Raw genomic sequence first — 27,282 nt, forward strand, 5'->3', positions numbered from 1 at the left:
CTGCTTTTTACCGGGGTTAAGAGGGGCAAATTGGAGGAGAAGGGCAGCCAGGATCTGAGCAGGGGGCAAAAATTGACTGGTCAGGGGGTCATGCACCTGACAAACACCTGCCAGGAATGGTCTAGAAGATAATACTTAGTCCTGCTGTGAGTGCAGGGGACAAGAAAAGAGTGCAGGGGACAAACTGCTATCTGTAGTCATTTGCTACACCGGAGAGCAGTTTTTTTTTCCAATAGCAGTTTCTTACAAGCCAGTTACAGATCAGCAACTGGTACAGGTAGCACATTCCTACAGGGAAGGTTCCTATCTCTCACTGTGTGCAGAGCAGGGGGAAGCCAACCCATGCTGCACTGGAGGCTGGGACAGCCACACCTGGGAGGGGGGAGAGGAAGGGGGAACTGAAAGAGGGCTGAAGAGGGGAAGGGGGTGTAGATAAGGTGCGATTGAGGGGGGATGAGGGATGGGTCAGGGGCAGATGCAGGAGGCAGGGAATGGCTGAAGGGGGGATGGGGTGATGCAGGGGAATTAGGGAAGTCTTAGGGGCCAGATGGGAACAGGGCTACAATAGAGGGACACTCTGAATGGGGGGGTCACTGTGAAGAAAAGGGGGGACATGGGGAGAGGAGGCTGCGGGGAGGCTGTGAGAGCAAGAGCAGACTGGCTGGGGAAGGGAGGGAAAGAGGGTGGGGGTCGGGGAGAAGGAGAGGCAAAGATACAATGGCAGCTTCCCCACCCCATGGGGCAGGAGTGGGGGAGGGGCTGCCCCACCCAGTCAGGGAAGCTTTGGGGGTTTGTGGAGGCTTCCGCCTAGAGGCTCAGAAGCTACAAGGCAGGTGTCCAGACTAGAGAGGAAAATAGCATGTAAAAAGTAACCGTTTCAACTATTAAAATTGTACTGGTAACATGTTAAAGAGTTCACAACATGGGCATCTGCCCACCATCCCGGCTGCCACCATGACTGGTTTAGCCTTGCAAAGCACAGGCGTAGCGGCTGGAATTGCTCTGGGCCCAGTGGAATACTTTTTAGACTGTCTGTGCCCCCCCCGCCCCCTTGAGGTGGGGCTGGGAGAAAGACCATGGCTCCGGGAGAGGTGGAGTCGAGATGCAGACAGGGGTAAGGTGCCTGAGGCTGGACGTGGAAGCTGATGAAGTCATCTCCATCTTACTGGCATTTCCCTCACCCCCACCCACCATGGGATGTCCCAGTCCACGGCCTGCATCCTGTGGAACCCTGGGGGAGGGCAGGGACAGAACTAGGTCAGCAGCCAGAAGTGCTCAAAGATCAGGAGTCTGCCCCCCTTCCCCTCCAATCATCTTACAGAGATTATCAAGTGGGGGGGCTTTTTATTTGCCCTCTGGATTTGCACCTATACAGGCACACTGTGAAGGAGGTCCTGTCACCTAGAGCCTGAGGGCATGTGGCCCCCGCCAGAGCATGTGTCTGACCCACAGAATCCCTGCAGCACAGCCAGGGCCTGAGCAGGAGGCCTAATCCAGAGGTTGGCAAACTACGACCCACGCGCCACATCCAGCCCACAGGACCGTCCTGCCTGGCCTGCGAGCTCCCGGCCGGGGAGGCTAGCCCCCGGCCCCTCCAGCTGTCCCCCCTCCTCCGCAGCCTCACTTCGCCCTGCCACGACGGCGCGCTGGGCAGGAGACCAGGGAGGGAGGCACACCCACATCAATGATTTAATTGTGGCCTTGCACAACGTTGTGCCACAAAAGATTGTGTCTTCACTAAATGGAAAAATGGTCTCAATAATTGCTGGTGACACTACTGACTGTGGACACCGCGAACAGATGTCCGTTGTGGTGCGGTATTTTGACCATGAAAAACATAGTCCAGTTGAACATTTTGTGTCTGTTCAGAGACTATTAACAGTTGATGCTCAGTCTATTTTTGACCAGTTAAATGACGTCCTTGGCATTCTTAAAATTGACTGGTGATGTCCGTCTGTTTTGATGGTGCATCTACTATGTCTGGATGTACTGCGGGAGCTCAAATGAAAAGTAAAGAACGAAACAGTGAAATGCTCTATGTACACTGCTATGCGCATTGTTTGAACCTCGTCCTAGTAGATGCGTGCACTTCAAGTGAACAAAACAGAACTGTCTTGGATTTTTTTGGTGTTATTCAGACTCTTTATGCCTTCATGGAGGGGAGTCCTGTGCGACATGCAGTAATGGAGAAGATTTCACAAGAAGTAGGATCCTAGTTGAAGATTTTGAAGTCACTGTCAAACACAAGATGGGCATGCAGAGCAGAAGCAGTGGCCGCTGTAAAACAAAACTACTCCATCATTTTACAAGCTTTACAAGAGATTATCGAAACAACTCACTTATCCATGAACTAAATTCATTCCAGTTCATCTTTGCCCTTCACTTGATGCACTCTATTCTCTGGATGGTGGTAAAAGTGAGTAAGGCCCTTCAAGCTCCAGATCTCAATTTACTTACTGCAATGACAGGGGTGAAAAGCTTGTGTAACTCTTTGGCTGCGATGAGAAGTGGCCCAGAATATTTTCAATCTATTTTCAATGACAGTGTGAAAATGTGTGTAGAGAATGATATATCAATTCCCCCAGTTAAGAAGAGAAAAACGTCCACTCGTATTGATGACGCTTTTGAGTCCCAGCATCACTTTGATACAAAAGAGGAGCAGGAGAGAATAACTTCATTTTACCCACTCCTAGACTCAATGATTACCGTCATTGATCAGCGATTTGAACAGAAGACTTGTAAAATTGTGACTACAGTGGGAAAACTGCTGAGCTTAGACATTGGCAAGGACAATATGAGAATCATTGCCAACAAATTTAAAGTGTCCTTGGATGAGTTGGAAGCTGAAGTCGGATTGCTTCGGGGTTATAACGGATCTATTCCTAAAGGTAGCATGACGAACACCACCAGAGAGTGGCTTGATTGGCTAAAGGAATCAGATCGGTCTTCCATGTTCCAGACCTTTTATAAATCTATTCAATGCTTTGCAGTCTTACCTGTTACAAGCCATTCATGTGAACGAGCCTTTTCGAAACTAGCACATGTAAAAAACAAACTAAGAAGTACAATTTCCCAACAGCGCCTCGACTCACTCATGATTTTGAACACTGAACAAGAACTGGCTTCATCAGTTAATTACAATGATGTGATTGAGGAATTTAAGTCCATAACACCTGGTGAGCGACGTCTCATTCTCTAGGACAGGAAGATGAAGAAACCTTAATCTGTTTTGGTCAACTTGGGTTAGCTCATTATCTGGTTAAAGATAAAGATCATGAAAATTGACTGTATCTTTATATACTCCTGGTTATCGTTACAGCAAAAATTTTGTATTTTGTGTCTCATTTTTTAAGTTTGTATTTTTAAGTAAAGTTTACATGTTAATTTAAAAAAAATTAGTTACGTTTTAGTTTCTTTAGTTTGATGAATAAATATAATATCCTTTTTGATTGAATATTCAATAAATGTTCGCCTTAATAAATAAATAAAATTCCGTGGGTGCACACCCTAATGAAATGTGCTGCACACGCGTATGCTGTGAACTGCCCTGACATTCCAGAGCCGCTGGTTGTGCTTCCCCGGTGCCCACAGAGTGGGGCTAAGAGTTTTCGTTTTGCCTTTCCCATTGTTTCCTGATTTCTTTTATTAGTTGCTGTTTAATAAATTGCATTTGTTCTGGGGTATAGACAATGGCCAGGGAAGAGGTCAGGGAAGAGTCCAGAGTGGAGGAAGTGCCCCCGAGTGGGGATGCTCTAGCCCGTGTCCTGAGTGGTCACAACCAGGGTGGGGGACGAGCCCCTCAGGAAGCCTGGGCCCAGCCTTGTCGGGGTTATAAGGACTTTGCCACACAGGGGAGTGGAAGGGGAGCCCGCAAGGTGAGGCAGGCTCTGGGTGAAGGAAGAGGGAGCGAGGACTCAGATCCTTCTGCTGTTCAATTCCACCGGGGGGTGTTTAAATCAGGAAAGTTCCCCGCAATAGCAGGACCATTTCCCCGCTTACCTCTGTGCATGTTTACTGGTTTCTCCTAAAGTTCATTAAGTATTTTGGTAAAAAGTGTCAGAGTGGTGTGGAAGAAGCGAACTCCATTCAGGTTGGAAGCAACAGAATCAGAGACAGCTTTGTTCAGGACATGCAATTGCAAGGGAAGAACACAGTATTTTAGGAAAATGTGACACTCATTCCCCGCCTAGATGAAAGACGGTTCCTCCCTTCTGACATTAGAGCCTGTGAGTGGAACAGGAGCCGGACACAGAGATGCTGCAATGCGATGGGTTGATCGCTAGGACCCAGGAGCAGCTGGGAGGCGGCTCTGGGGGGAGCGATCGCGGGGGTCAGTCCCGGCAGCAGGAAGTGACTCGCAGCCGCTGCGGTGACTCTGGCTCCTGGCGAGAGCCCCGAGCCCCGGCGGCTGGTGCTGGGAGCCCGGAGCCCTGGCTGCAGCCGGGAGAGGGGAATCTCCAGCAGGGCCCTTCCCGCTGCTCCCCAGGAGCCTCTCCCAGGGCAGAGCCCCCAGCCTGGCCAGGCCCCTTCCCGGCCCGGCCCCTGCCCAGGGGGGGCCCCGCTCGGAGGGAAGGTAAGAGAGACCCGCCCCGTCACACCCGGGCTGCAGGGGGAGGTTTGGCCCCAGGCTGCTCCCAGCGGAGCTGGCTGCGATTCCCGCCCTGGGCCCGGGAAAGCTGCCGCCAGCTCCAGGTGTGTGCGGGGCGGGGGCAGGTTCACGTTACCACCCATCCCCCTCGCCCCCATCTGCTGCTTTGTTTCCCTGCCCGCGCTGCTGTGGACGGAGGCTGCAGCTCGGAGATCTGAGGGGGGCAAATAGGGAGGGGCAGAGGGTGGGGGGTGGGGGGGCCCAGCTGGGGGCCGGGGAAGGAGCGGGGCCCATGGGCACAACCAGGGCGCTGGGGGCAGCTCAGGCACTGGATCTAGGCTGGTGGGGCCGTGCCGCACCCCCTGGCTTGAAGGGGTTTCCATCCTATCCACGGTTTACAGTTTGGTTCAATGGCTCAGTGCCCACCAGATTGTTTGAGCCCCCCTGCCTGGGGCTGGGAGCCGGGGATAAGAATGGGGTACAGCCAGTTGGGGGTGAACTTGGCAGGGCCGGCGCAACCCATTAGGCGACCTAGGCGGTCGCCTAGGGCACTGTGATTTGGGGGGCGGTGACCGTGGCGGTTTTTCAGTGGCGGGACCTTCCGCCGCTTCTGTGGGGGGGCGGCATTTCGGGGCAGCGGAAAACCTGGCAGTGCTCCTGAACCTAGGGCTGAGGGAGGAAAGCTTCTCCCCCCCCCCCCCCCCACTGTAGAGGCAGGACCCAAGCCCCTGAGCACCACCCAACTTCCCCTCCACCCGCTGAGTATGTGGCCTCAGGCGCGGAGCCCAGGAAGGGCGCACAGCCCCAGCCTGAACCCCGGGGGCAGCCTAAGGAGAAGCCTGACACGCTCCCCCACATGGGCCGTGCACCCCACCTCCGCAGTCAGCTGTGACTCTCAGCCAGCTTGGAAAACAGAAGGTTTATTGGTCACTGGGAACACAGCATAGAACAGAGCTTGTTGGCACAGAAATCAGGAGCATTCACAAAGTCCATCTGGGGGAGGGAATCCAGAGTCCCGAGTCCTGGACTCTCCCCTGTGAGTCCCAAACCTGGAGACTGACCGCTTCCAGCCCCCCATCCCCAATGATGCCCAGCTGCCCCTCCTCCGTGCTTTCTCTCTTTCCCAGGAAAACAGGTCACCTGGTCTCCCCCTCTCTCTTTGTTCTCCAACACCTTCGGCTGGCTGCCTCCTTGCAAAGGACCGTTTTCGGCCACTGCTTGCCAGGATACAGAGTTTTGGCCATTCTCTATGCCCAGGCAGCCACTCTGCAGTCACACCCGCCCTCCAGAGGTCTCTGCAATGATCACACACCTGTATCCCACCAGCTTGATACTTGAGTAACACATGGGGAAACTGAGGCACACACTCGGTATTCAGAGAAAACATTCAGAACATTCCCGCTTCATCACACCCCTCAGAGACCAGCCCAGGGGCACTTTCTCCAGTGGCTGGAACCAGTCTAACCATACCAGCCCCTGAGCCTGCAGGTGATGGAGAGACCTGGGGAAAGGGCTGGAGCCGGGCAGCGAAATGACTCTGCACAAAGGCCCCCTTTCAGGGACCAGCTGGTGAGTTTGGCCCCATTTAGAAGGGGCTTGGTGGGTTTAGTTCTAATGGGGGCCGGGGGGGGAGGGGGAGGGCTGGCTGTGGAGGTAATGAACTAACTGGATTTTTCCTCAGCATGGCAGTCATAGAATCATAGCGTCTGTCTGCAGAGAGAGAGCCTGGGGGGAATTGGGGAGGGACATGGACTCAAGCCCCTTCTGTAATCTCTTCCATCGCCCCTCTTGCCCCGACAGGCTGAGGAGTCCCATCCACGTTTGTTCCAGATGGGCCCATCTTCCAGGAGACAGGGCAGGGAAATGGCTGTGATGGAGCCGGCTCAGGTAGGGGAGTTTTAGGGAGCTTTTGGTGTTGGGGGAGGGGTATTGCAGAGGGGTTAAACACACAGGGTGGGACGAGGTGTGATAAACCTGCTGGAACATGATCAACCTGGGCCTGATTTTCTGAACAGGCCCATTGGTGGCGGGTGTGGGGGAGGGGAAACATTCCCCCATTTCTGAACCAGGAAACACCCCGCTGAGCAGGGCTGGGGAAACTGACCAGACTCCCAATGCTGGAGCCTGACCCCACTGGCCCGAGGCTGCTGTGAAATACAAATGGAAGCTGTTGGGATTTCTGTCCCTGTCCCCAGCTCAGAGCTCTGCTTCCCGTATCAGCCTGTGGCTGGCAGGCGTGTGGGAAATGTGCCCACCTCTCTCTGCTGGGGGGGACAACGAGCTCTCATCTTCTCGCTACCCCCTGAAGCCTCCTGGCTGCTCTGAGCAGGGTGGAGGGAGGATTCTGCTTCTCTGGCCCTCCTCCCCCATGACTAGTGGGATTGCGGCTGGGGCAGCAGGTTCTGAGTGGGGGACTCTTGTTGTTTCAGATGCCAGTGACCTTCGAGGAGGTGGCTGTGTATTTCACCCAGGGGCAGGGGGCTCTGCTGGACCCCGCTCAGAGAGCCCTCTACAGGGACGTCATGCGGGAGAACTATGAGATGGTGACCTCGCTGGGTAAGGGATTCCTGCCCCCTTGGTTATTGGAAGCTTGGGGGCGGAGGGGGTCTGCGTGTCTGACACTGGTCAGGTTCTTCCCTCATCACTCTCCAATGAGACCAGGGTGTCAAAACCTAAGGCACATATTAAATCATCCCCACCCAACACCCCTAGTTTGCAAGGTGGAAAAGCCGTGTATTGTCCTGTCTGTGTTGTTCCTCAGTCACTCACAGAATCCCTTTTCTCCCTCCTCCTTGGGAACAGCTCCAGCCTTGTGGAGGGCTCTGAGCTCCACAGGTTTAGAAATAGGCAGGGGTTTAACACTAGAGCTGGGTGTGTATCACAATTCCTCTCACCTTGCCAGATGTCTGCCTCCCCCGAGGGGGCTCAGTGACCACGTTCCCGTCCTCTTAGATTCCGCAGCACAGCACAGGGACAGGTTCCACTCACGGAATGTTCTTTCTGACACGCTCTCTCAATCCTCCATGCCCCCTGATCTGGTCTGATTTCACTCCCTGCACAGGATTCCCCCTTCCCAAACCAGACCTGATCACCCGGCTGGAACAAGGGGAAGAGCCGTGGGTGCCCTGTGAGGAAAGAGAGATCCCGAGAGGCACCCACACAGGTGAGGACTGACACTCAAACCATCTGGGGAATGAAGGAAAAAGTAGAGAATCCCAAAAATGAAGTATCAATAAGTGCCCTCAGTTCTTCCTCACCTCACCCAGGGCAGGGCTGCAGTCAGCAGATATCAATGACATCGCTTTCCACGTGTCCTGTTATCTGCAGGAGTTTCCTTCCCAACTTTCCTTCTCTGTGAACGTTTGGGTGGGAAGTGGAGACAGAATCCAATTGTTCCGTCTGTGCAGCTTTAGTATGTTGGGTTTTCCCTTGCTGCTATTCCTCTTAATTTCTCCCCAGCACAATGACTTCTGTCTGGATTGTCTTTCTCCCAGCAGGTGATGAGAGACTGAGTGAGACCGAGGAGGGGAATCAACAGCAGGAAGTTACTGGGCATGGGGAATCACAGAGAACCTTTCTGGGAAGACCCCATAAGTGCTTAGACTGTGGGAAAAGTTTCATACGGAGGTCAACCCTACTTGATCATCAGGCAGTCCACATTGGAGAGAGACCCCATAAGTGCTTAGACTGTGGAAAAAGTTTCATACGGAGGTCAGACCTTGTTAAACATCAGGCAATCCACACTGGAGAGAGACCCCATAAGTGCTTAGACTGTGGAAAAACTTTCATGCGGAGGTCAACCCTACTTGATCATCAGGCAGTCCACATTGGAGAGAGACCCCATAAGTGCTTAGACTGTGGAAAAACTTTCATGCGGAGGTCAGACCTTGTTAAACATCAGGCAATCCACACCGGAGAGAGATCTCATATGTGCTTAGACTGTGGAAAAAGTTTTATACAGAGGTCAGCACTTGTCAGACATCAGGCAATCCACACTGGAGAGAGACCCCACAAGTGCTTAAACTGTGGGAATAGTTTCATTCAGAGGTCAGACCTTGTTAAACATCAGGCAATCCACACCGGAGAGAGACCTCATAAGTGCTTAGACTGTGGAAAAAGTTTCATATGGAGGTCAGGCCTTGTCAGACATCAGGCAATCCACACTGGTGAGAGACCCCGCAAGTGCTTAGACTGTGGGAAAAGTTTCATACGGAGGTCAACCCTACTTGATCATCAGGCAGTCCACATTGGAGAGAGACCCCATAAGTGCTTAGACTGTGGAAAAAGTTTCATACGGAGGTCAGACCTTGTTAAACATCAGGCAATCCACACTGGAGAGAGACCCCATAAGTGCTTAGACTGTGGGAAAAGTTTCATACGGAGGTCAGGCCTTGTCAGACATCAGGCAATCCACACTGGTGAGAGACCCCACAAGTGCTTAGACCAGAGGTGGGCAAACTGCGGCCCACAGGCCACATCCGACCCGCGGGACAGTCCTGCCCAGCCCCTGGGCTCCCAGCCAAGGAGGGTAGCCCCTGGCCCCTCCCCTGCCCCTATATAAAATCATGAGTGATGGGGAGAAAGTTGATAAGGAAAAGTTATTTACTTATTCCCATAATACAAGAACTGAATAAACAAGAGAACTGGATAAATTCATGGCGGTTAAGACCATTAAAGGCTATTAGCCAGGATGGGTAAGGAATGGTGTCCCTAGCCTCTGTTCGTCAGAGGATGGAGATGGATGGCAGGAGAGAGATCACTTGATCATTGCCTGTTAGGTTCACTCCCTCTGGGGCACCTGGCATTGGCCACTGTTGGTAGACAGGATACTGGGCTAGATGGACCTTTGGTCTGACCCAGTACGGCCGTTCTTATGTTCTTATGCTGTCCCACCTTCCCCGCAGCCTCAGCACACCGTGCCGCCAGCGCTCTGGCCTACTGCTCCTGCCAGGCAGCACGGCGGCGTGGCTGGCTACGGCATGGTAAGGGGGTGGGGAGTGAGGGTTCCAGGGGGCAGTCAGGGAGCAGGGGGCGGTTGGATGGGGTGGAGGTTTGGGGGGGTGGTCATGGAATGGGGAACAGAGGCAGGTGTTGGATAGGCATTGGAGTCCCAGGGGGCCTGTCAGGGTGGGGGTGTGGATAGGGATGGGGGCAGTCAGGGAGTAGGATGGGATGGATAGGGGGTGGGGTCCTGGGAGGGATGGTCAGGGGACAAGGAGCAGAGGGGGTTGGATGGGTCAGGAGTTCTGAGGGGGTGGGACGTGGGAGGGGGCAGGATAGGGGGCGGGGTCCAGGCTGTTTGGGGAGGCACAGATTTACCTACCCTGCCCTCCATATATTTTTGCAACCCCGATGTGGCCCTTACGCCAAAAAGTTTGCCCATCCCTGGCTTAGACTGTGGAAAAAGTTTCATAGAGAGGCCAACCCTTCTTAAACATCAGGCAATCCACACAGGAGAGAGACACCATCAGTGCTTGGACTGTGGGAAAAGTTTCCCATGGAGATCAGTCCTGGTTTAATATGAGAGAATACACACAGGAGAGAGACCCCATAAGTGCTTAGACTGGGAAAAGTTTCATACGGAGGTCTGACCTTGTTAAACATCAAGCAATCCGTACAAGAGGGAGACCATAAGGCCATAAGACTCTGGGAAAGGTTTCAGAAACAGATCAGCCCTTCTAAACATCAGGCCATCCACCCCTGAGAGAGACCCCCGTAAGTGCTTAGACTATTGGAAAATGTTCTAAATAGAGGTCATCACTAGTTTTACATCAGAGAATCCATGCAGAGGAGTGACCCTATAACTGCTTAGTCTGTGAAAGACATTGTAAATGGAGATCAGAACTTGTTTCAAATCAGGCAATCCACACATGAGAGAGACCCCATAAGTGTTTGCACCATGTGAAAAGTTTCACACAAAGATCAAATCTTATAACACTCAGAGGATCCACACAGGAGAGACACCCCATCAGTGCTCAGACTGGAAAAAGTTTCCTATATAGGTCAAACCATCAGCTAATCCACAAAGAAGAGAGATCTCATAAGTGCTTAGGCTGTGGGGAAAGTTTTATATGGCGCTCATCCCATGTTTTACATCAGAGAATCCACACAGGAGACCCCATAAGTGCTTAGACTATGGAGAATGTTTCATACTGTGGTCAAGGCTTCTTAATTATCAGGCAATCCACAAAAAAGGGAGACTCCGTAAGTGCTTGGACCGTAAGGAATGTTTCAGAAACACCTCAGCCCTGACTGGTTTAGCCCAGGAAAGCACAGTGGGAGAGGCTGGAATAGCTCTGGGCCCACTGGAATGCTTTTAGAGTAGGGGCACGGTGCCCCCCCTTATCCCTGTCTGTGCCCCCTTACCCCCTTGAGGTGGGGCGGGGAGCAGGGCCATGGCTCTGGTAGGCTGCAAGTCGGGACGCAGACATGGGGTAAGGGGCCTGAGGCTGGATGTGGCAGCTGATGAAGTCATCTCTGTCATACTGGCATTTCTCCTGACCCCCAAGGGTGTTCCAGTCCATGGTCTGCATCCCATGAAACCCTAGGAGAGGGCAGGGACAGAACTAGGTCGGCAGCCAGAAGTGCTCAAAGATCACGAGTCTGCCACTCCCTGTCCCCCCCAATGGTCTTACAGAGATTACCAAGTTCGGAGGCTTTTTATTTGTCCTCTGGATTTGCACCTTTTTGGGGACACTGGGAAGAAAGGTCCTGTCACCTAGAGCCTGAGGACGTGTGGCCACCACGAGAGCATGTGTCTGACCTACAGAATCCCTGCAGCACAGCCAGGGCCTGGGTAGGAGGCCTGGGACGTGGGAGGGACAGACTGTGAACTGCCCTGGCATCCCACAGACGCTGTTTGTGCTTCCTTTCCTTTCACCTTTCCCATTGTTTCCTGATTTCTTTTATTAGCTGCTGTTTAATAAATTGCATTTGTTCTGAACTATAGACAATGGTCAGGGAAGCGTCCAGAGCGGAGGAAGCGCCCCAGAGTGGGGACTCTCTAGCCCGTGTGGTGAGTGGTCACTGTCAGGTTGGGGGGCGAGCCCCTCAGGAAGCCTGGGCCCAGCCTTGTCAGGGTTATAAGGACTTTTCCACACAGGAGAGTGGAAGGGGAGCCCTCAAGGTGAGGGAGGCTCTGGGTGAAGGAAGAGGAAGCGAGGACTCAGATCCTTCTGCTATTTGATTCCACCCAGGGGGTGTTTAAGTCAGGAAAGTTCACCACAATAACGGGACCATTTCCCTGCTTATCTCTGTGCATGTTTACTGGTTTCCCCTAAAGTTCATTAAGTATTTTGGGAAAAAAGTGTCAGAGTGGTGTGGAAGAAGCGAACTCCACTCAGGTTGGAAGCAACAAAATCAGAGAGAGCTTTATTCAGGACATGCAATTGCAAGGGAAGAAGACAGCTGACAGAGAGCATCTCTGCCTCAGTTTCTTCAAAGTACAAGCAATATCACACAAGCATTTCTACATTTTAATGGCATGCATTAATTAAAAACATCTGCAGTTTGTTTATGTTATGTCCTGCCCATTCCTGTATTTTCTCACTTCTGTTCTCAAAACATCGCTATCTCAAGGCTGGGTCACGCTGACTCTACTGTTTCTTACTCACTTCTGACTTGAGCCCTGCTGCTACAGGTCTCGCAATATTAGGCTAAGACTTAGCATGTATGTATATTGTAATATGGCACAGGTTAAATGATTAGTTACTTACTGAGATCATTTCAGTACAGGTAAAATTTCCAGTGGCAGAACACACTCTCTGAGTATGAGTCTGATTATTTACTAATTGGGAAACCAAAACAACAAGGAACCCTTCCCCCTGATATACTACAGACCCCTGGAACGGCCATTACATCAACCCCATTATAAAACCTTAATTTCAAATTCTTGAAGCTCATTTGTATGATGTCATATACTTTTATCTCCTTTGATCAGTTTGTTTCCACTCAATTGTTCGCTTATATGGGATATCCTGAACCTTAAAAATAAACCTTTTCAGACAATATTTAAATAAATCACTGAATTGTGAAGGCCTTGGCCATTGGGTTTTATCAGATGTATGGCATTGTCTGTATTTGGATGTATTACAGGGGTAATAGTGTAATGGAGGAGATGGCAGGGGCAGTGGCAACAAGGTGCCTTTGGTATTTGTCATTTAAAATCCAGTTAGGGAGGGCAATACATGCTGAAGGACTTATCCAAAAACACAGGGCGCAGCCTGTGGAATAAACCCCCAAATCCAATCAATACCACATTCCCAAGCATGGGTCCCACAAGTTTCTTCCTGCCAATGTGTAATTTTTTTGTTTCTTCACCAGGGTCAGTCCTGCTTCGACCAGGGGTAGATCCACCTGCAATCCCCTTTCCCCCCCTCTTTTTATACTCACAAACACGCTGCCCGGGCCGGCCATGCCTGGGGGTAGGAGAGACAGAGAGAGAGAGATGGGCGGGAGGTTATCCTGTACACTGGTTGTCTAGAGGTACGCTACAAAAATCTCCAACTTGCTTTCGCTCTTTGGAGGGCTGTTCTTTTACACCCTGGGGTCTCCTGGAGTGTCTCTTTCAGAGACCCTTTACTCAGTATTCCAGTCCAGGCCAGCTGACTGTGGCTTCTTCACCGTCCCCAAACCACATCGGCTCCAGGGACACGAAGCTCAGATCCTCCTTTCGCTGTTTCGTCTGTGTTTTCCATTTCTGCAGCCTCTACACTTTGTTGTTTTCAGTGCTTGGCCTGGTCTGTCTCGATTCTTGCCCTTGAACACAAGGCAGCTTTTCTCCTTATCTCTAGACCAAGCTGCCTTTTCAAATTAACCCTTTCCTATCCCTCCTTGCTTTCAGCCTTAACTAATTGGGGATATAAAGAAGCCGAGGGGTTAATAAAAAATAATTTGGGTAGGGAGTCATCCGGATGCTTTTTAAACCCTACACTTTGTGTCTTAGAGAGTACCTCTAAGACGTATGATCCCATTTGAATCAAAGGTACCTTCTAGTGGGAATTGCAGATGGATCATCACGCATGTAAAAATTCCAATTCTCTAAGTACTTACAAGTCCTTGGACTGATTTCCACCCATTCTCTAAGCGTGTGGGGGTGCCCTGTCCGCTGCAACAGCTCATAAACTAAGACACGTCTCTATCCTGCCCGCTGAGTGCAGCGGCTCATAAAGCTAAAATCATCACACCACTCCTCAGGCACTCACACAGGAAAGATTATCGAGGATATCCACGACCCTCCTACACCTTCCTTCAGCAAAGAGCGTCGGCTAGTCTCAGAGAGACGATGCTGCGTACTCTAATTGACTCCGGTGAGCTGATCAGATCAGTCAGTGATTCATGCGGGGAGGAGAGGAGGAGGGAAGATGAGGTCACACAATCCTAGAGCCAGGCAGACCCCTCGCTGGACGATGCCAGGCAGATAGAGCCACCTTAGTCAGAATCTTTTACCGATCTACTAAGATGCAGCCACCGAGCTTGCGTTAGAGATATCCCCCGTCACAAGCTTTTGGCTTTGCAGGGAGCTATGAGCATCTTTCGATGACCCTCATTCACACTGGTTGGTGCACACACACACACACACACAGGCCTCTATTCCTTCATACCCCGATGCATCATTTTTTTTTTCTTTCTATCTCTCTCTCTCTTTTTTTTTAACCTGAGGGCGTCACCACAACCCCTCTGTCCGGACTGAACACACTTGTGTTCTTCTCTGAGGGCGTTACCACAACCCCTCAACTCGGTAGGTCTGACCTAAGCCACACATTGGCTTACCCTGGGGCAACAACACATTTCCCAGCCCTGCGTACGCATATCACTGACCTTACATGGGGCAACCAATTCCCCAACACCATTCTGTGTCTGATCTAGTTGCATAAGCAAAAGTTCGCATGGCATGGGCCCTCGGGCACAATCATGGCGGGGGATGGTGGTGGCAGAGGTGCTGGATCTAGGCTGGTGGGACCCTGCTGCACCCCCTGGCTTAAAGGGGTTTCTGAATGGCTCTCGTTTCCCCTCCTCCCTCCCACCACTGTACAGATTGTTTCAGCCCCCCTGCCTGGGACTAGGAGCCGGGGAGAAGAACGGGGTACAGCCGACGGGGGGTGAACCTAGGGCTGGGGGAGGCAGGCTGGGAACACAGCATAGAACAGATGTTGTTAGCACAGAAATCAGGACCATTCAGCAAAGTCCATCTTGGGGAGAATCCAGAGACCGGATCCGGCCCTGGGCTCTCCCCGCTGAGTCCCAAAACAAGAGACTGACCCGCTTCCAGTCCCCCATCCTCAGTGACGCCCAGCTGCACCTCCTCTGTGCTTTCTCTCTTTCCCAGGAAAACAGGTCACCTGGCCTCCCTCTCGCTCTTTGTTCTTCCAAACCTTTCGCTAGTTCCTTGCAGAGGACGGGGTCAGGCCATCGCTTGCCAGGATACAGAATTTTGGCCATTCTCTATGCCCAGACAGTCACTCTGCATTGACACCCGCCCTCCAGAGGTCTCTGCAATGATCACACACCTGTATCCCACCAGCTTGATACTTGAGTAACACCTGGGGAAACTGAGGCACAGACATGATATTCAGAGAAAACATTAAGAACATTCCCGCTTCCTCATACCCCTCTGAGACTAGCCCAGGGGCACTTTCTCCAGTGGCTGGAACCACTCTAACCATAGCAGCCCCTGAGCCTGAGCCCCCGGGTGATGGAGAGACCTGGGGAAAGGGCTGGATCTGGGCAGGGAAATGAGTCTGTACAAAGGATGCCTTTTAGGGATCTACTGGTATTGCAGGGCGTTCAGTGCTGCGGGGAGGTGCTGGGTCCGTGTTGTGATAAAGTGACTGAGGGTTTTCCCAGCGCGGCAGAGTCCAGAGCATCTGTCTGCGGGGGGCGGGGGTACATGGACTCAAGCCCCTTCTGTAACCTCCCCCATCGCCCCTCTCGCCCTGACAGGCTAAGGAATCATGTCCACGTTTTGTTCCAGCTGTTCCTGTCTTCCAGGGGACAGGGAAGGGAAATGGCTGTGATGGAGCCAGCTCAGGTAGGGGATTTGCAGGGAGCTGCGGGGGTGGGGTGGGGAGGATTTGTTGTAGAGGGGGAGGGGCAGGAAACACACAGTGTGAGGCAGGGAGGGGACAGCGTCTGATAAACCTGCTGGAAAATGATCAACCTGGGCCTGATTTTGTGAAAAGGTCCATTGGTGGGGGGATAGGGGGGAGGGAACATTCCTCCATTTCTGACCCAGGAAACACCCCACTGGCCAGAGGCTGCTGTGAAATATGAAGGGAAGCTATTGGGATTCCTGTCCCTGCCCCTGGCTCAGAGCTCTGCTTCCCGTATCAGCCTGTGGCTGGCAGGTGTGTGGGAAATGAGAAGACCCTGCCCTGCTCCGTGTGCTGGGGGAGACAAGGAGCTCTCACCTTTTACCCACCCCCTGAAGCCTCCTGGCTGCTCTGAGCAGGGTGTGGGGGGATTTCTGCTTTTCTGGGCCTCCCAGAGCTTCTCTGTTTTGTTTATTTTTCCCTGTGACTAGCGCAGAGGTGGGCAAACTATGGCCCGCAGGCCACATCTGGCCCACGGGACCATCCTGCCCGGCCCTTGAGCTCCCGGCCAGGGAGGCTAGCCCCCGGCCCCTCCCCTGCTGTCCCCCCTTCTCCACAGCCTCAACTTGCTGTGCCGCCAGCGCTCTAGACTGCGTGGTGGTGTGGCTGGCTCCAGCCGGATTGCACAGCTACTAGTCCTGGTGCTCTGAGCAGCACAGAAAGCAGTCGGGGGTGGGGGCTGGATAACGGGCAGGGTTTCCAGGGGGCAGTCAGGGGACAGGGAGCAGGGAGTGGTTCGATAGGCATGGGAGTCTCGGGGGGCCTGAAAGGGGGGGTGTCAATAGGGGTCGGGGCAGTCAGGGGACAGGGGGAATTGGATAGGGTGTGGGGTCCTGGGAGCAGTTAGGGGCAGGGGGTCCTGGGATGGGGAGATCACGGGAGAGAGAGACAGAGGGGTTGGATGGGTCGGAGATTCTGAGGTGGGCAGTCAGGGGATGGGAAGTGGGAGGGGTGGATAGGGGGCGGGTCCAGGCTGTTTGGGGGAGGCACAGCCTTCCCTACCCAGCCCTCCATATTGTTTCCAAATCCCGATGTGGACCTCAGGCCAAAAAGTTTCCCCACCCCTGGACTAGTGGGATTTTGACTGGGGCAGCAGGTACTCAGTGCAGGACTCTTTGTTTTTTCAGGTGCCGGCGACCTTCGAGGAGGTGGCTGTGTATTTCACCCAGGGGCAGGGGGCTCTGCTGGACCCCGCTCAGAGAGCCCTCTACAGGAACATCATGCAGGAGAACTACGAGACGGTGACCTCGCTGGGTAAGGGATTCCCGTCCCCTCGCTTATTAGAAGCCGTGGGGTCTGCATGTCTGACACTGGTCAGCTTCTTCCCTGGTCAGTTAGATTGGAGGGGAATGGGCTCCGTAATGCACAGCTGCCGTGTGAGAGAGACTTGCATCTCCGTACAGTCTCCAGTGAGACCAGGGTGTCAAAACCTACGGGATATACTAAATCATCCCGACCCGACCCCCCTCGCTTTCAAGGAGGAGAAGCCGTGTATTGTCCTGTCTGTGTTGTTTCTCATTCACACACACAATCCCTGTTCACTTCCCTCCTTGGTAACAGCTCCAGCCATAGAATCATAGAATATCAGGGTTGGAAGGGACCTCAGGAGGTCATCTAGTCCAACCCCCTGCTCAAAGCAGGACCAATTCCCAACTAAATCATCCCAGCCAGGGCTTTGTCAAGCCGGGCCTTAAAAACCTCCAAGGAAGGAGACTCTGTGGAGGGACTCATGTGGAGGGCTCTGGGCTCTGTCGGTTTAGAAATGGGCCGGGGTTTAACTCCAGAGCTGGGTATGCGTCATCAGGGCCCCCAGAGAGCACAGATCCTAGGAACTCCTAGTGAGTGCATCACAATTCCCCCCACCTCCCCAGTTGTTTAGTTATAAGTTAGGGACGCATAGGTTGGAAGTGACGGAGGAGGAGAAGGACCTCGGAGTCCTGGTTGATCGCAGGATGACTATGAGTCGGCAATGTGACGTGGCTGTGAAAAAAGCTAATGCGATCTTGGGATGCGTTAGGCGAGGTATTTCTAGTAGGGACAGGGAGGTGCTGCTTCCGTTATACAAGGCGCTGGTGAGACCTCATTTGGAGTACTGTGTGCAGTTCTGGTCTCCTATGTTTAAAAAGGATGAACTCAAACTGGAACGGGTACAGAGAAGGGCCACTAGGATGATCCGAGGAATGGAAAACCTTTCCTATGAAAGGAGACTCGAGGAGCTCGGTTTGTTTAGCCTAACCAAAAGAAGGCTGAGGGGGGATATGATTGCTCTCTTTAAATATATCAAAGGGATTAATACCAAGGAGGGAGAGGAATTATTTCAGCTTAGTAGTAATGTGGATACGAGAACGAATGGATATAAACTGGCCGTGGGGAAGTTTAGGCTTGAAATTAGACGAAGGTTTCTAACCGTCAGAGGGGTAAAATTTTGGAACAGCCTTCCGAGGGAAACGGTGGGGGCAAAGGACCTCTCTGGCTTCAAGATTAGGCTTGATAAGTTTATGGAGGGAATGGTTTGATGGGATAATGTGATTTTAGTCAAATAGGCATTAACGGGCCATCGCGGGTAAAATGAGGGTCCGGCTGTAGAATCTTGCCTGTATGCTCGGGGTTCTGCTGATCGCCATATTTGGGGTCGGGAAGGAATTTTCCTCCAGGGTAGATTGGCAGAGGCCCTGGAGGTTTTTCGCCTTCCTCCGCAGCATAGGGCAGGGGTCGCAGGCTGGAAGATTCTGTTGTGGGTGAGTCAGCTTTTGTGGCCTGCATCATGCGGGAGGTCAGACTAGATGACCATATTGGTCCCTTCTGACCTTAAAGTCTATGAGTCTATGAGACGTCTGCCTCCCCCAAGGGGTCTCAGTGACCATGTCCCCGTCCTCCTGGATTCCATGTTCTCCCAGCACAGCACAGAGACAGGTTCCACTCATGGAATGTCCTTTCTGACAGACGCTCTCTCAATCCTCCACACACCCTGATCTGGTCTGATTTCACTCCCTGCACAGGATTCCCCCTTCCCAAACCTGAACTGATCTCCCGCCTGGAATGAGGGGAAGAGCCGTGGGTGCCCAATCGTTAGGCCTGTGAGGAAACAGAGATCCTGACAGGTGCCTGCACAGGTGAGGACTGACACACAAACCATCTGGTGAATGAAGGAAAAAGTGGAGAATCCCAAAAATGTGGTATCAGTAAGTGCCCTCAGTTCTTCCTCATCTCACCCAGGGCAGGGCTGTAGTCAGCAGATATGACTGACATTGCTTTCCACGTGTCCTGTTATCTGCAGGAGTTTCCTTCCCATGTTTCTTCTCTGTGAATTTTTGGGCGGGTTGTGGAGGCAGAATCCAATTGCTCTGTCTTTGCAGCTTTAGTATGTTGGGTTTTCCCTCTGTGCTATTCCTCTTTCTTTCTCCCAGGCACAATGACTCCTGACTGGATTCTCTCTCTCCCAGCAGGGGAAGTGGAACCAGAGGGGACCTTTGTGGGAAGAGCTGAAGGGAATTTTTCCCAGTGCTTGGAACAGGGAGAAGAGTGGGAAAATTGGCACAGGTCAGAGAGGCTTCTGGGAAACCACTCAAGGGAGCAAATTGATGAATCTGTTAGCTGTGGGGAAGGATACAGGGATCCCACAGCCCGGCAGACAACCCGGAAGGAAGACAAATGCTATGAATGCCTTGGTTATGGAAAAGGATTCGTTCTGAGACCACAGCTTGTTACGCCTCAGACAATTCATACTGGAGACAAATCACTTCAGTGCTTGGACCATGGGGAAAACTTCAATAACTGCTCAGATCTTAATAACCATGGGAGAAGCCACACAGGACAGAAACCCTATCAATGCCTTGAGGGCAAGAACTACTTGAACTGGAAGGTAGCACTGATAAGCCACATAGGAGAGAGACCCCATAAATGCTTAGACTGTGGAAAAAGTTTTATATGGAAGTCAGACGTTGTCAGACATCAGGCTATCCACATAGGAGAGAGATCCCATAAGTGTTTGGACTGTGGGAAAAGTTTCACAAACAAATCAAATGTTATAACACATCAGAGGATCCATACAGGAGAGAGACCCCGTTATTGCTCAGACAGGGGGAAAAGTTTCATACAGACGTCAGACCTTGTTAGACATCAGGCAATCCACATGGGAGAAAGATCCCATAACTGCTTAATTTCTGGAAAAAGTTTCATACTGATGTCAGCCGTTGTTTCACATCAGAGAATCCACAAAGGAGAGAGACCCCACATGTGCTTAGACTGTGGGAAAAGTTTCATACAGAGGTCAAATCTTGTTGAACATCAAGCAATCCACACTGGAAAGAGACCGCATAAGTGTTTGGACTGTGGGAAAAGTTTCATACACAATCAAATCTTATAACACATCAGAGGATCCCTACAGGAGAGAGACCCCATCAGTGCTCAAACTGTGGCAGAAGTTTTATAAAGAGGTCAACCCTTGTTAAACATCACACAATCCATACAAGGGGAATACGATAAGTGCTTAAACTCTGGGAAAGGTTTCAGAAACAGATCAGTCCTTCTAAACATCTGGCAAAACACACATAGTGCTTAGACTATGGGAAAACAGTTCAAATAGATGTCAGCCCGTGTTTTACATCAGAGAATACACCCATGGGAGACACCCCTGCTTAGCCTGTGGAAAGAGTTTTTTACGGAGATCAAACATTGTTAAACATCCAGCAATCCACAGAGGAGAGAGACCCCAGAAGTGTCTAGACTGTGGGAACCATTTCAGAAACTGATCAGTTCTTGTTTTACATGAGAAAATCCACACAAGAGCAAGACTCCATAAGTACTTGGACTGTGGCAAAAGTTGCACACTGAGATCACACCTCATTAAACACTGGAGAATTCACTGGAGTGCTGTTTGAGGGAGAAAGCAATATGGCACATTTAATGTGAACGCAGAGAATTCTAAATAGGAGTAAAAGATAAGTAATTCAGGCCTTGGCTTCACTTCGAGTTACAGCGCTGTAAGGCTCCCCCAGCACTGTAACTCACTCCCCGTCCACACTGGCAAGGCATTTGCAGCGCTGTATCTCTGTGGTTGCAGCGCTGCATGTACTCCACCTCTCCAAGAGGAATAGCGAGTATTGCACTGCCGCTGCAGCGCTGCGGCGCCAGTGTGGCCACCCAATGCGCTGTGAATGGCCTCCAGAAGTATTCGGCAGTATGCCACAATGCCTGTTCTAGCCACTCTGGTCATCAGTTCAAACTCTACTGCCCTGGCCTCAGGTAACCAAAATTCCCTGGGAATTTTAAAAATCCCCTTCCTGTTTGCTCAGCCCGGCGTGGCGTGGAGTGCTATCAGCGAATCTTTCCAGGTGACCATGCCTCCACGCGCCAAGCGAGCCCCAGCATGGAGCAATGGCGAGTTGCTGGACCTCATCAGTGTTTGGGGGGAGGAAGCTGTACAGTCCCAGCTGCGCTCCAGCCGTAGGAATTACGATACCTTTGGGAAGGTATCAAAGGACATGATGGAAAGGGGCCATAACCGGGACCCCCTGCAGTGCAGGATTAAAGTGAAGGAGCTGCGGAGTGCCTACCGCAAAGCCCGCGACGGAAACAGCCACTCGGGTGCTCCCCCCACGACCTGCCGATTCTACAAAGAGCTGGATGCGACACTTGGGGTTAACCCCACCTCCACTCCAAGCACCACCATGGACACTTCAGAGCCGGTGTGGGGGTGGAGGAGGAGGAGGAGGAGGAGGAGGAAAATGGGAGTCATGGTGGTGGGCCAGATGGAGACACCCCAGAATCCCTGGAGCCATGCAGCCAGGAGCTCTTCTCGAGCCAGGAGGAAGGTAGCCAGTCGCAGCGGCCGGTACTTGGTGGAGGACAAACAGAAGAAAACGTTCCCGGTAAGCGTTTTTTTTTTTCGGGAAGGAATTTTTTCGGTGCGGGCTCTTTGGGAGAGGAGGGTTAGGCATGCATGCCTAGATGCGGAATAGTGCATTGATGTGGTTTATCACATTGTGGTAATCGGCCTCGGTAATCTCCTCGAATGTCTCATCCAGAACGTGTGCAATGCGCTTGCGCAGGTTTATCGGGACAGCCACCGTTGTCCTTGTCCCAGCCAGGCTAACGTGTCCGCGCCATTGTGCCGCGAGGGGCAGGGGGACCATTGCTGCACACAGGCAAGCTCCATATGGGCCAGGGCAGAAGCCGCATTGCAGTAGAAGACCTTCCCTTGCTTCCCAGGTCACCCTGAGCAGCGAGATATCGTCCAGGACGAACTGCTGTGGAAAATGTTGGGACAGTGTTCAGTGTAGGTGCCCCCTGCAGCTGTTGGCTCTCCCCAAGGCACAGAAACCCAGAGGACAGTGCAGCCCTGAAACAATCAGTCCCCCTTACTCACCATTTTGAGGCTCCCGTGGGATATGTGTGCTCTGTTTCGGACAGGAAAATTATGCTATTGTGTAGACCCTGTGTGTTTTCTACTCCTTAAGTGCGGGGGGAATCATTCCTCTGTCTGGTATAAACAATGCTGCCTCTGTTAAATGTTGCATTTTGCCTATACAGCTGCATCAACCTTGAGACCTCAGCCGTCCCGCTTATCGCCTGCTCAGAGACTGCAAAGACTCGGGAAGAGACCGCGAAAAAGCAAAGAAGACATTTTGCAAGAAGTGATGCGGCAATCTATTAAAGAGAATGAGAAAGCACAGGACTGGAGGGAGAGAGAAAGCAGGATCCGCCAGGAAAACGCAGCGCACCGGCAGCAAAGCACCGCACACCGGCAGCAAAGCACTGATAGGCTCATAAGCATCCTGGAGCGCAAGCAGACGCTATCCAGAAGCTGGTAGCCATGCAGAAGGAGCAGTACCGCAAACGCAAACGCCACCCCCCCTACAGCCCTTGTCCCAAAACTCTTTCCGTTGTGCCCCACTGTCACTTCCAACCCACTTTCCCCAACTTCCGTGTTCTTCACGCCAACCACTGCCTCCAACACCAGTATCTTCACCACCCAGCCCTGAAAACCACGACCCTTACCCTCTGCGCTCAACCCCCATCACCATGCAGTATAGCTATCCTGAAGTGCAGCACTCACTGCACAGCACACCAGGCAGGACATACGCGAATCTGTGATTGTACCGTTCCCCACTCCACACCCTTGTTTCTTTTCAATAAATGGATTCTTTGGCTTTGAAAACATTCTTTATTATTGCATAAAGTAAAAGACTCCTTAGCCCAGGAAATAAACAGGCACTGCAAGTCTGTCTGGAGTTGCCAGCTTCCAGATTGCAATAGCCACCCACTTCTCCACTGGCAGGGCAGCTCTCAATCTCGTGTCCTTGCACCGCAGGGTGGGGGCAAGCTCCTCACACAGTCCCATGAAAGTGGCTTTTCTCATCCGAAAGTTCTGCAGCTCATCATCCCAGACTTCCATGATGATGTGATCCCACCACTCGGTGCTTGTTTCCCGAGCCCAAAAGCGGCGTTCCACGGTGCTGAGCATGTCCGTGAATGCCACAAGCAATTTCGTGTCATACGCTTTATGCGGCTCGATAGCATCGTCGGACTCCTCACCCTCACTCTCACTGTCACTTTGGATCTTAAGGAATAGTTCGACAGCCAAACATGACGTGCTGGTGAGACTCGTCGGCATAAGCCTCAGCAGTTCGGACTCCATTTCCCGCAGACAGATCGCACTGCACAGAAACCGTTGAAAGATGGCGCCAAAGGTGGACGGAAACAAAGGATTTTCTGGGATGCGAAGCGATGCATCACGGGGCATTGGGACAGGACCCAGAATCGCCCGCACCCATGCCCCCTTCCCACAACCCACGGCGCCAGAATGGGAAAAGGTGCTCTGTGGGATAGCTGCCCATAATGCACCGCTCCCAATAGCGCTGCAATTGCCGCAAATGTGGCCACGACAGTGCGCTGGGCAGCTGTCAGTGTGGACAGACTGCAGCGCTTTCCCTACTCAGCTGCACGAAGTCAGGTTTAACTCACAGCGCTGTACATCTGCAAGTGTAGCCAAGGCCTCAGTTTCTATTCCTAGCCAAGATTGTTTACCGCACACCCACCCACATCCACACCCACCCACACACTCTTATACAGATGGAACATAATTACCAGCCTCAGTTGCTCGTACTAGTCCACTGGCCAGGTGGTCTAGTCATGAGGAGGGGAGCCGGGTCCTGTCAGTGCGCACCGATGCTGCTGGAGGATGAGTGTAGAACGGGAAGAAGAACTGAACCCTATGGTTTTGCACCCATCTTTTTATATGTTTCTGTCCATCGATCCTGTCCTGTCCCACTGCCCCTGGACACTGTATGGCCATGAGTCATCAGTTAATGGCAGATGTGACTTTGATCTTTTTCTTGATGGGGCTTTTGTTTTTCTTTCTCTTGGGTGGGTTCTTTTGCAAGTTTCACCCATATTGTTCTTCAGCCATCAGGGTGGTGCTGGCAGCTGGTCTTTGAGATGAACTGGCCTCAGGGACTGATCCCATCACACACCCACATTCACACTTTTATATGAAACACACACACACCTAACTTTAAACAGAGTTTCAGTTACAATATGGAGTTGCTTTAGTTACAATGTATCAGTGGTTTAAGATGGGGATTTAGTTACAATATGAAGGTACTTTAGTTACAATGTATTAAAAAGCAAAGAGTTACAGTAACAGATTCTTCCAAAGCAATTCTTCATAAGCTACTAACACATAATTTGTCCAAAGGTGGTTAACACTGTTTCATTTATAAAAAGACAATTTCATTAATAATAAAAGGTGGTTTCATTACAGTAATTTCATTGCAAGTATGCAGAGCCATATTGGTAGGTGTAATTTATTAAAAGGGTGATTTCATTCTTCAGCCCTACAACCTGGCCCGAAAGTGTTAAGAACCTTGCAGGCTATTTGACCCAGATTTCAACCTTTAGAGACATGTTAGAAAAGTCTGTAAATGGTATTTGGGACCATTCCAAGTTATATAGATTAGAACTTTGAAATGTAAACTTGTATTGTTAAGAAAATGGAAGAAATAGCACTGTGGTTGATTAATCATGATTAACTCAAAAATAATTGTGGGTAGAAAAATTAATCTTGATGGATCACATTGTTAAATAATAGAATACCAATTGAAATTTGTTAAATTTCTACATTTTAATATCTATTGATTTCTATCACAACAAAGCATAGAAAGTTTACAGTGCTCACTTTATATTATTTGTATTAGAAATATTTGTACTGTAAACATGAAAAGCAAAAATAGTGTATTTCAATTCACCTCATACAAGTACTGTAGTACAATCTCCCTATCATGAAAGTGTAATTTAGAAACATAGATTATTTTTGTTATATAAGTGCACTCAAAAATAAAGCAATTAAAAATTTTAGAGCCTAGAAGTCCACTCAATTCTACTTCATTTTCTGCCAACCGCTTAGACAAACCAGTTTGTTTCCATTTGCAGGCGATAATGCTGCAAGTGAGAAGAGGCAATTTTATGACACTGTTGCAGCTGGAGTTGCAAGGTATTTACATGCCAGATGTGCTAAAGATTCTTCTGTCCCTTCATGCTTCAACGACCATTGCTTAGCCTCCCTTCCCCCGGCCTGCTATACCTGCTGCCCATGCTCAGACTAGAGCTGATAATTCTTCAGCTTTTCAGCCTCTTTTAGGGTCTGCGGTGAAAATTTTTCATTTGCCAGTGGGGTTGCCTACTCTCCTGGACTAGATGCCATTTGCAGCAATGGCGCCTGGCCTGGGAGAGTTGGAAATCTTATCTGACAGGGAAATCCCCTGTGGATGGCATTTCCCATTTGCCTGCCTCCTGCCGAAGGAGAGTCAATTGGCATTTATTTATGTTTTGAGGTTCTCCCACGGACATAGCTGTTATCACCCATTGGGGTGGATTAATTCACTCTCTTGCAGGTGCAGTACAGAAAACTGCTCCCTGTAGGAATGTGCTACTTATGATGAACTGAGCATGCTCAGTAATATCTGCTGAAGCCACTGCCCTTCACTCTGCCCTTACTAAGCGTAAGATTGTGCTGACTGCTTTTTACAGGGGTTAAGAGGGGCAAATTGGAGGAGAAGGGCAGCCAGGATCTGAGCAGGGGGCAAAAATTGACTGGTCAGGGGGTCATGCACCTGACAAACACCTGCCAGGAATGGTCTAGAAGATAATACTTAGTCCTGCTGTGAGTGCAGGGGACAAGAAAAGAGTGCAGGGGACAAACTGCTATCTGTAGTCATTTGCTACAGCAGAGAGCAGTTTTTTTTCCCAATAGCAGTTTCTTACAAGTCAGTTACAGATCAGCAACTGGTACAGGTAGCACATTCCTACAGGGAAGGTTCCTATCTCTCATTGTGTGCAGAGCAGGGGGAAGCCAACCCATGCTGCACTGGGGGCTGGGACAGCCACACCTGGGAGGGGGGAGAGAAAGGGGGAACTGAAAGAGGGCTGAAGAGGGGAAGGGGGTGTAGATAAGGTGCGATTGAGGGGGGATGAGGGATGGGTCAGGGGCAGATGCAGGAGGCAAGGAATGGCTGACGGGGGCATGGGGTGATGCAGGGGAATTAGGGAAGTCTTAGGGGCCAGATGGGAACAGGGCTACAATAGAGGGACACTCTGAATCGGGGGGTCACTGTGAAGAAAAGGGGGGACATGGGGAGAGGAGGCTGCAGGGAGGCTGTGAGAGCAAGAGCAGACTGGCTGGGGAAGGGAGGGAAAGAGGGTGGGGGTTGGGGAGAAGGAGAGGCAAAGATACAATGGCAGCTCCTCCACCCCATGGGGCAGGAGTGGGGGAGGGGCTGCCCCACCCAGTCAGGGAAGCTTTGGGGGTTTGTGGAGGCTTCTGCCTAGAGGCTCAGAAGCTACAAGGCAGGTGTCCAGACTAGAGAGGAAAATAGCATGTAAAAAGTAACCGTTTCAACTATTAAAATTGTACTGGTAACATGTTAAGGAGTTCACAACATGGGCATCTGCCCACCATCCCGGCTGCCACCATGACTGGTTTAGCCTTGCAAAGCACAGGCGTAGCGGCTGGAATTGCTCTGGGCCCAGTGGAATACTTTTTAGACTGTCTGTGCCCCCTCCCGCCCCCTTGAGGTGGGGCTGGGAGAAAGACCATGGCTCCGGGAGAGGGGGAGTTGGGATGCAGACAGGGGTAAGGAGCCTGAGGCTGGACGTGGAAGCTGATGAAGTCATCTCCATCTTACTGGCATTTCCCTCACCCCCACCCACCATGGGATGTCCCAGTCCACGGCCTGCATCCTGTGGAACCCTGGGGGAGGGCAGGGACAGAACTAGGTCAGCAGCCAGAAGTGCTCAAAGATCAGGAGTCTGCCCCCCTTCCCCTCCAATCATCTTACAGAGATTATCAAGTGGGGGGGCTTTTTATTTGCCCTCTGGATTTGCACCTATACAGGCACACTGGGAAGAAGGTCCTGTCACCTAGAGCCTGAGGGCATGTGGCCCCCGCCAGAGCATGTGTCTGACCCGCAGAATCCCTGCAGCACAGCCAGGGCCTGAGCAGGAGGCCTAATCCAGAGGTGGGCAAACTACAACCCACGGGCCACATCCAGCCCGCGGGACCGTCCTGCCTGGCCTGCGAGCTCCCGGCTGGAGAGGCTAGCCCCC

At 51.5% G+C, this 27,282-nt stretch overlaps 1 protein-coding gene across 1 annotated transcript in view; it reads left to right on the plus strand.

Annotated features, from left to right (window-relative positions):
• The window catches only part of LOC135887357 (zinc finger protein 485-like), a 44,222-nt gene extending 25,501 nt beyond the window's left edge, over positions 1–18,721 (plus strand). Inside the window, exons 7-12 of the mRNA XM_065415131.1 lie at positions 6,389–6,475; positions 7,018–7,144; positions 7,650–7,751; positions 8,086–9,116; positions 16,806–16,932; positions 18,678–18,721. Of these exons, the coding sequence (XP_065271203.1) occupies positions 6,389–6,475; positions 7,018–7,144; positions 7,650–7,751; positions 8,086–9,116; positions 16,806–16,932; positions 18,678–18,721 (1,518 nt within the window). The remainder of the gene's footprint in view (positions 1–6,388; positions 6,476–7,017; positions 7,145–7,649; positions 7,752–8,085; positions 9,117–16,805; positions 16,933–18,677) is intronic.
• The last annotated feature ends 8,561 nt before the right edge of the window (positions 18,722–27,282 follow it).

This window comes from Emys orbicularis, chromosome 13, assembly GCF_028017835.1.
Source record: "Emys orbicularis isolate rEmyOrb1 chromosome 13, rEmyOrb1.hap1, whole genome shotgun sequence".
In the NCBI taxonomy this organism is placed as follows: Eukaryota; Metazoa; Chordata; order Testudines; family Emydidae; genus Emys; species Emys orbicularis.